The 10000-nt window shown below is 45.5% G+C and overlaps 1 protein-coding gene across 2 annotated transcripts in view; it reads left to right on the forward strand.

Annotated features, from left to right (window-relative positions):
• Positions 1-10000, forward strand: part of afap1l1a (actin filament associated protein 1-like 1a) — a 31282-nt gene that overhangs the window by 11007 nt on the left and 10275 nt on the right. For both annotated transcript variants that reach the window (XM_041838778.1, XM_041838784.1), the window contains exons 5-7: positions 6245-6482; positions 9429-9649; positions 9789-9968. In XM_041838778.1, coding sequence (XP_041694712.1) covers positions 6245-6482; positions 9429-9649; positions 9789-9968 — 639 coding nt within the window. The remainder of the gene's footprint in view (positions 1-6244; positions 6483-9428; positions 9650-9788; positions 9969-10000) is intronic.

Here is a 10000-nt window from a genome sequence, read left to right on the forward strand (position 1 = left end):
GAGAGGTATGGCAGTAAGGGAGGATGACAGAGAGGAATGGCAGTAAGGGGGGATGACAGAGGGGTATGGCAGTAAGGAAGATGACAGAGAGGTATGGCAGTAAGGGAGGATGACAGAGAGGTATGGCAGTAAGGGAGGATGACAGAGAGGTATGGCAGTAAGGGAGGATGACAGAGAGGTATGGCAGTAAGGGGGGATGACAGAGGGGTATGGCAGTAAGGAAGATGACAGAGAGGTATGGCAGTAAGGGGGGATGACAGAGAGGTATGGCAGTAAGGGAGGATGACAGAGAGGTATGGCAGTAAGGGAGGATGACAGAGAGGTATGGCAGTAAGGGGGATGACTGAGGGGTATGGCAGTAAGGAAAGATGACAGAGAGGTATGGCAGTAAGGGAGGATGACAGAGAGGTATGGCAGTAAGGGAGGATGACAGAGAGGTATGGCAGTAATGGAGGATGACAGAGAGGTATGGCAGTAAGGGGGGATGACAGAGGGGTATGGCAGAAAGGAAGATGACAGAGAGGTATGGCAGTAAGGGGGGATGACAGAGAGGTATGGCAGTAAGGGAGGATGACAGAGAGGTATGGCAGTAAGGGGGGATGACAGAGGGGTATGGCAGTAAGGGAGATGACAGAGAGGTATGGCAGTAAGGGAGGATGACAGAGGAGTATGGCAGTAAGGGGGGATGACAGAGAGGTATGGCAGTAAGGGAGGATGACAGAGGGGTATGGCAGTAAGGGGGGATGACAGAGAGGTATGGCAGTAAGGAGGGATGACAGAGAGGTAAGCAATAAAACTGGCCTTCTTGAGACTAGTTGAGTATCTGGAGCATCAGCAATTGTGGGTTCGATTACAGGCTCAAAATGGCCAGAAACAAATAACTTTCTTCTGAAACTCGTCAGTCTATTCTTGTTCTGAGAACAAGTGTACAACTGAGCAAGAGGACAAATACATTAGAGTGTCTAGTTTGAGAAACAGACGCCTCACAGGTCCTCAACTGGCAGCTTCATTAAATAGTACCCGCAAAACACCAGTCTCAACGTCAACAGTGAAGAGGCGACTCCGGGATGCTAACCTTCTAGGCAGAGTTGCAAAGAAAAAGCCATATCTCAGACTGGCCAATAAAAATAAAAGATTAAGATGGGCAGTCTGAGATATGGCTTTTTCTTTGCAACTCTGCCTAGAAGGTCAGCATCCCGCAGTCGCCTCTTCACTGTTGACGTTGAGACTGGTGTTTTGCGGGTACTATTTAATGACGCTGCCAGTTGAGAGCTACAATAAACATTTACAACATTAACAATGTCTACACTGTATTTCTGATCAATTTGATGTTATTTTAATGGACCATTTTTTTTGCTTTTCTTTCGAAAACAAGGACATTTCTAAGTGACCCCAAACTTTTGAACGGTAGTGTAGATGATCCCCCATAGTGCTCTCTGTCTTACTGTTAGATGACCACCCATAGTGTTAGTTGATCCCCCATAGTGTTAGATGATCCTCCATAGTGTTAGATGATCCTCCATAATGTTAGATGATCCTCCATAGTGTTGCTGATCCTCCATAACGTTACCTGATCCTCCATAGTGTTAGATGATCCTCCAGAGTGTTGGATTATCCCCCATAGTATTAGATGATCCCCCATAGTGTTAGCTGATCCTCCATAGTGTTGCTGATCCTCCATAGTGTTAGATTATCCTCCATAGTGTTAGATAATCCTCCATAGTGTTAGATTATCCTCCATAGTTTTAGATTATCCTCCATAGTGTTAGATGATCCCCCATAGTGTTAGCTGATCCTCCATAGTGTTGCTGATCCTCCATAGTGTTAGATTATCCTCCATAGTGTTAGATAATCCTCCATAGTGTTAGATTATCCTCCATAGTTTTAGATTATCCTCCATAGTGTTGCTGATCCTCCATAGTGTTAGATGGTCCTCCATAGTGTTAGATAATCCTCCATAGTGTTAGATTATCCTCCATAGTGTTAGATGGTCCTCCATAGTGTTAGATAATCCTCCATAGTGTTAGATGATCCTCCATAGTTTTAGATTATCCTCCATAGTGTTAGATGATCCCCCATAGTGTTAGATATCCTCCATAGTGTTAGATAGTCCTTCATAGTGTTAGATTATCCTCCATAGTGTTAGATGGTCCTCCATAGTGTTAGATAATCCTCCATAGTGTTAGATATTCCTCCATAGTGTTAGATTATCCTCCACAGTGTTAGATATTCCTCCATAGTGTTAGATTATCCTCCATACTATTAGATGATCCCCCATAGTGTTAGATGATCCTCCATAGTGTTCGATGATCCTCCATAGTGTTAGATGGTCCTTCATAGTGTTAGATGATCCCCCATAGTGTTAGATCTTCTCCCATAGTGTTAGATGATCGCCCATAATGTTAGATGATCCTCCATAGTGTTAGATGATCATCCATAGTGTTAGATGATCCTCCATAGTGTTAGATGATCCCCCATAGTGTTAGATGATCCCCCATAGTGTTAGATGATCCTCCATAGTGTTAGATGAACCTCCATAGTGTTAGATGATACTCCATAGTGTTAGATGATCCCCCATAGTGTTATATGATCCTCCATAGTGTTAGATGATCCCCCATAGTGTTAAATGATCCTCCATAGTGTTAGATAATCCTCCATAGTGTTAGATGATCCTCCATAATGTTAGATGATCCTCCATAGTGTTGCTGATCCTCCATAACGTTACCTGATCCTCCATAGTGTTAGATGATCCTCCAGAGTGTTGGATTATCCCCCATAGTATTAGATGATCCCCCATAGTGTTAGCTGATCCTCCATAGTGTTGCTGATCCTCCATAGTGTTAGATTATCCTCCATAGTGTTAGATGATCCTCCATAGTGTTGCTGATCCTCCATAGTGTTAGATTATCCTCCATAGTGTTAGATGGTCCTCCATAGTGTTAGATGATCTCCCATAGTGTTAGATGATCCTCCATAGTGTTCGATGATCCTCCATAGTGTTAGATGGTCCTTCATAGTGTTAGATGATCCCCCATAGTGTTAGATGATCCTCCATAGTGTTAGATCTTCTCCCATAGTGTTAGATGATCCTCCATAGTGTTAGATTATCCTCCATAGTGTTAGATGGTCCTCCATAGTGTTAGATAATCCTCCATAGTGTTAGATTATCCTCCATAGTGTTAGATGGTCCTCCATAGTGTTAGATAATCCTCCATAGTGTTAGATGATCCTCCATAGTGTTGGATTATCCTCCATAGTGTTAGATGATCCCCCATAGTGTTAGATGATCCTCCATAGTGTTAGATGGTCCTTCATAGTGTTAGAATATCCTCCATAGTGTTAGATGGTCCTCCATAGTGTTAGATAATCCTCCATAGTGTTAGATGATCCCCCATAGTGTTAGATGATCCTCCATAGTGTTGCTGATTCTGCATAGTGTTAGATGGTCCTCCATAGTGTTAGATGATCCCCCATAGTGTTAGATGATCCTCCATAGTGTTGCTTTGGGACACTGTAAAGTCCATGGAAAATTGTAAAGTCCATGGGACACTGTAAAGTTCCATGGGACACTGTAAAGTCCATGGAAAATAAGAGCACTTCCTCCCAGCTGCCCACTGCACTGAGGCTAGGAAACACTATCACCACCGATAAATCTACAATAATCGAGAATTTCAACAAGCATTTTGCTACGGCTGGCCATGCTTTCCACCTGGCTACCACTACCCCGGCCACCAGTTCTGCACCCTCCGCTGCAACTTGCCCATGCCCCCCCCCGCTTCTCCTTCACACAAATCCAGACAGCTGATGTTCTAAAAGAGCTGCAAAATCTGGACCCCTACAAATCATCTGGGCTAGACAATCTGGACCCTTTCTTTCTAAAACTAGCCACCGAAATTGTCGCAACCCCTATTACTAGCCTGTTCAACCTCTCTTTCGTAACGTCTGAGATCCCCAGAGATTGGAAAGCTGCCGCGGTCATCCCCCTCTTCAAAGGGGGTGACACTCTAGATCCAAACTGTTACAGACCCATATCCATCCTGCCCTGCCTTTCAAAAGTTTTTGAAAGCCAAGTCAACAAACAGATCACCGACCATTTCGAATCCCACCGTACCTTCTCCGCTATGCAATCCGGTTTCCGAGCTGGTCATGGGTGCACTTCAGCCACGCTCAAGGTCCTAAACGATATTATAACCGCGATCGATAATAGACAGTACTGTGCAGCCGTTTTCATTGACCTGGCCAAGGCTTTCGACTCTGTCAACCACCGCATTCTTATTGGCAGACTAAATAGCCTTGGTTTCTCAAATGACTGCCTCGCCTGGTTCACCAACTACTTCTCAGATAGAGTTCAATGTGTCAAATCGGAGGGCCTGTTGTCTGGACCTATGGCAGTCTCTATGGGGGTGCCACAGGGTTCAATTCTTGGGCCGACTCTTTTCTCTGTGTATATCAATGACGTCGCTCTTGCTGCTGGTGACTCTCAGATCCACCTCTACGCAGACTACACCATTTTGTATACATCTGGCCCTTCATTGGACACTGTGTTAACAAACCTCCAAACGAGCTTCAATTCCATACAACACTCCTTCAGTAGCCTCCAACTGCTCTTAAACACTAGTAAAACTAAATGTATGCTCTTCAACCGAACGCTGCTTGCACCCGCCCACCCGACTAGAATTACTACTCGACGGGTCTGACCTAGAGTATGTGGACAACTACAAATATCTAGGTGTCTGGTTAGACTGTAAACTCTCCTTCCAGACTCACATTAAGAATCTCCAATCCAAAGTTAAATCTAGAATCGGTTTCCTATTTCGCAACAAAGCCTCCTTCACTCATGCTGCCAAACATGCCCTCGTAAAACTGACTATCCTACCGATCCTTGACTTCGGCGATGTCATTTACAAAATAGCCTCCAACACTCTACTCAGCAAATTGGATGTAGTCTATCACAGTGCCATCCGTTTTGTCTCCAAAGCCCCATATAATACCCACCACTGTGACCTGTACGCTCTTGTTGGCTGGTCCTCACTACATATTCGTCGCCAAACCCACTGGCTCCAGGCCATCTATAAATCACTGCTAGGCAAATCCCCGCCTTATCTTAGCTCATTGGTCACCATAGCAACACCCACCCGTAGTCTGCGCTCCAGCGGGTATATCTCACTGGTCATCCCCAAAGCCAACACCTCCTTTGGCCGCAATTCCTTCCAGTTCTCTGCTGCCAATGACTGGAACAAATTGCAATAATCTCTGAAGCTGGAGACACTTATCTCCCTCACTAACTTTAAGCATCAGTTGTCAGAGCACCTTACCGATCACTGCACCTGTACACAGCCCATCTGAAATTAGCCCGCCCAACTACCTCATCCCTATATTGTTATTTATTTTGCTCATTTGTACCCCAGTATCTCTATTTGCACATCAGCTCTTGCACATCTATCATTCCAGTGTTAATACTAATTGTAATTATTTTGCACTATAGCCTATTTTATTGCCTTACCTCCATAACTTGCTAAATTTGCACACACTGTATATATATGTATTTCTGTTGTATTTTTTGACTTTGTTTTGTTTTACCCCATATGTAACTCTGTATTGTTGTTTTTATCGCACTGCTTTGCTTTATCTTGGCCAGGTCGCAGTTGTGAATGAGAACTTGTTCTCAACTGGTTTACCTGGTTAAATAAAGGTGAAATAAAAAAAATAAAAATAAATAGTGTTAGATGGTCCTCCATAGTGTCAGATGATCCTCCATAGTGTTAGATTATCCTCCATAGTGTTAGATATTCTCCCATAGTGTTAGATGATCCTCCATAGTGTTAGATTATCCTCCATAGTGTTAGATCTTCTCCCATAGTGTTAGATGATCCTCCATAGTGTTAGATGATCCCCCATAGTGTTAGATGATCCTCCATAGTGTTAGATGATCCTCCATAGTGTTAGATGATCCTCCATAGTGTTGCTGATCCCCGTATTGCTCTCAGAGCTCATCCATCAAGCTGAGGTGTAGTGGCGCTTCTCCTGTCTAGTCCCATTTTACAGTTTCTTTCCAAGTGCCCTAGCTTTGCACAGTGTGTGTGTGTGAGGTGTGTGTGTAGGTGTGTGCATGTGTGCATGTGTGTGTGTGTGTGATTCAGCTAGAAACATCTCAAACAAACTGTTGTTTTTCATGTGTGGTTACATGTTTGTTTGTGTGTAGTATGTAATTAAAGTGCAGTACCTGTGTCTACCTACCCTATAGAGCAGTCCAGACTCCTCTCCCCCCTGCTCATCAGAGACCCCTCCACCCCTGCCCACCACCCCCCCTCCTGAGGCTTACTATGAAGAGGCAGTACCTCTCAGCCCAGGCAAGCAGCCAGAGTACATCACCACCCGCGGTAGCTCCAGCCCTCCTAACTCCATAGAGGACGGTTACTATGAGGATGCAGAGAACAACTCCCCTCCTACCTGCATCAACAGACGACAACGCAAAAACTCCTGTGAGTCAAATGTAGTAGAAAACATATCCTACAGTAGCAAAACAAGACCAGATAAATAGCTTCTGATCTGTGTGGTTACAACTCCCTTTTCAGGGTGACATTGATGTTTTGTTCTTTGTAATAAACATGTGCAGACGTATGTGAGTGTGTGTATCTTTTCTACAATCAAGAGTGAACTTTGGGGCTATAATCACCCAAAAAAGAGAGAAGTATGTTAACATTTCACTCCTAAAGACATTTTGAAGAAGTTTCATCCCTTCACAAAGACTGTGAAAGCTCTCCCTCGCCCTCTGTTTGGCAAATCTGACCATAATTATATCCTCCTGATTCCTGCTTAAAAGCTAAAACTAAAGCAGGAAGCACCAGTGACTCGGTCAATAAAAAAGTGGTCAGATGAAGCAGATGCTAAGCTACAGGACTGTTTTGCTAGTACAGACTGGAATATGTTCTGGGATTCTTCTGATGGCATTGAGGAGTACACCACATCAGTCACTGGCTTCATCAATAAGTGCATCGATGACGTCGTCCCCACAGTGACTGTACATACACACCCCAACCAGAAGCCATTGATTACAGGCATCATCTGCACTGAGCTAAAGGGTAGAGCTGCCGCTTTCAAGGTGTGGGACTCTAACCCGGAAGCTTATAAGAAATCCCGCTATGCCCTCCGACTAACCATCAAAGAGGCTAAGCATCAATGCAGGACTAAGATCGAATCGTACTACACCAGCTCTGATGCTTGTCGGATGTGGCAGGGCTCGCAAACTATTACAGACTACAAAGGGAAGCACAGCTGCGAGCTGCCCAGTGACACCAGACGACCTAAATTACTTATATGCTCGCTTCGAGGCAAGTAACACTGAAACATGCATGAGAGCATGAGCTGTTCCGGACGACTGTGTGATCACGCTCTCCTTCAAACAGGTCAACGTTCAGACGGATTACCAGGACGTGTACTCCAAGCATGCACTGAACAACTGGCAAGTGTCTTCACTGACATTTTCAACCTCTCCCTGTCTGAGTCTGTAATACCAACATGTTTCAAGCAGACCACCATAGTCCCTGTGCCCAAGAACACTAAGGTAACCTGCCTAAATGACTACCGACCCGTAGCACTCACATCTGTAGCCATGAAGTGCTTTGAAAGGCTGGTCATGGCTCACATCAACACCATTACCCAGAAACCCTAGACCCACTCCAACAGATCCACAGATGATATAATCTCTATTGCGCTCCAAACTGCCCTTTCACACCTGGACAAAAATAACACCTACGTGAGAATGCTATTCATTGACTACAGCTCAGCATTCAACACCATAGTGCCCTCATAGCTCATCAAGGACCCTGGGACTAAACACCTCCCTCTGCAACTGGATCCTGGACTTCCTGACGGGCCGCCCCAGGTGGTAAGGGTCGGTAACAACACATCCGCCACACTGATCCTCAACACGGGTGCCCCTCAGGGGTGCATGCTCAGTGGGTGGATGTGTTGTTACCTACCCACCCCTCAGGGGTGCGTGCCCCTCCTGTACTCCCTGTTCATTCATGACTGCATGGCCAGGCACGACTCCAACACCATCATTAAGTTTGCAGATGACACAACAGTGGTAGGCCTGATCACCGACAACAACGAGACAGCCTATAGAGAGGAGGTCAGAGACCTGGCCGTGTGGTGCCAGGACAACAACCTCTCCCTTAACGTGATCAAGACAAAGGAGATGATTGTGGACTACAGGAAATAAGAAGAGGACCGAGCACGCCCCCATTCTCATCGACGGGGCTGTAGTGGAGCAGGTTGAGAGCTTCAAGTTCCTTGGTGTCCACATCACCAACAAACTAACATGGTCCAAGCACACCAAGACAGTCGTGAAGAGGGCACGACAAAACCTATTCCCCCTAAGAAGACTGAAAAGATTTGGCATTGGTTCTCAGATCCTCAAAAGGTTCTACAGCTGCACAATCGAGAGCATCCTGACTGGTTGCATCACTGCCTGGTATGGCAACTGCTCGGCCTCCAACCGCAAGGCACTACAGAGGGTAGTGCGTACGGCCCAGTACATCACTGGGGCTAAGCTTCCTGCCATCCAGGACCTCTATACCAGGCGGTGTCAGAGAAATGCCCTAAAAATGGTCAAAGACTCTAGCCACCCTAGTCATAGACTGTTCTCTCTGCAACCGCACGGCAAGCGGTACTGGAGCGCCAAGTCTAGGTCCAAGAGGCATCTAAACATCTTCTACCCCCAAGCCATAAGGCTCCTAAACATAAGCCCCCCCCCCTCCCCTCTTTTACGCTGCTGCTACTCTCTGTTTATTATCTATGTATAGTCACTTTAATAACTCTACCTACATGTACATATTACCTCAATTACCTCGACTAACCGGTGCCACCGCACATTGACTCGGTACCGGTACCCCCTTTATATAGCCTCGCAATTGTTATTTTTACTGTTGCTCTTTAATTATTTGTTACTTTTATTTCATATTATTTCATATTGTTTTTTTTTGTGTGATTTTTTGGGGGGGTATTCTTTCTTAAAACTGCATTGTTGGTTAAGGGCTTGTAAGTAAGCATTTCACTGTAAGGTCTACTCCTGTTGTATTTGGCACATGTGACAAATAACATTTGATTTGATTTGAACTGTAGTTTCTTCTGATTGGTCTCAGTCTAACTGTAGTTTCTTCTGATTGGTCTCAGTGTAACTGTAGTATATTTTGATTGGTCTCAGTCTAACTGTAGTTTCTTCTGATTGGTCTTAGTCTAACTGTAGTTTCTTTTGATTGGTCTCAGTCTAACTGTAGTTTCTTCTGATTGGTCTCAGTCTAACTGTAGTTTCTTCTGATTGGTCTCAGTCTAACTGTAGTTTCTTCTGATTGGTCTCAGTCTAACTGTAGTTTCTTCTGATTGGTTTCAGTCTAACTGTAGTTTCTTGGTCTCTCTCCCCCCAGACAATGACTCTGATGCCCTGAGTAGTTCCTATGAGTCCTATGAGGAGGATGAAGAGGAAAAGGGATCAGGGCCAGGGTCCAGACTGACCCACCAGTGGCCTAGTGATGAGAGCTCCATGCTCCCGGCAAGGGACTGTAGGATCTGTGCCTTCCTGCTGCGAAAGAAACGCTTCGGACAGTGGGCCAAGCAACTGACTGTCATACGGGATAACAGGCTACAGGTACACACACATGCAGACGTAGGCACGTATACACACAGACATACACACACACACATCATGGACAGACACACACACACACACACACACACACACACACACACACACACACACTCCTTAACCCCTGTGTTCTCTCCTCCAGTGCTATAAGAGCTCTAAGGACGTGTCCCCGTATGTTGACCTGCCCCTGCCCCAGTGCACTGTGGTCTACGCCCCTAAAGACGGACGCAGGAAGAGACATGAGCTGAGGTTCACTCCACCCAGCGGAGAGGCTCTGGTCCTGGCTGTGCAGAGCAGGGAGCAGGCACACAGGTGGCTCAGGGTGAGGACAACACACACAGACAAACACACAGA

This window comes from Coregonus clupeaformis, chromosome 2, assembly GCF_020615455.1.
Source record: "Coregonus clupeaformis isolate EN_2021a chromosome 2, ASM2061545v1, whole genome shotgun sequence".
In the NCBI taxonomy this organism is placed as follows: domain Eukaryota; kingdom Metazoa; phylum Chordata; class Actinopteri; order Salmoniformes; family Salmonidae; genus Coregonus; species Coregonus clupeaformis.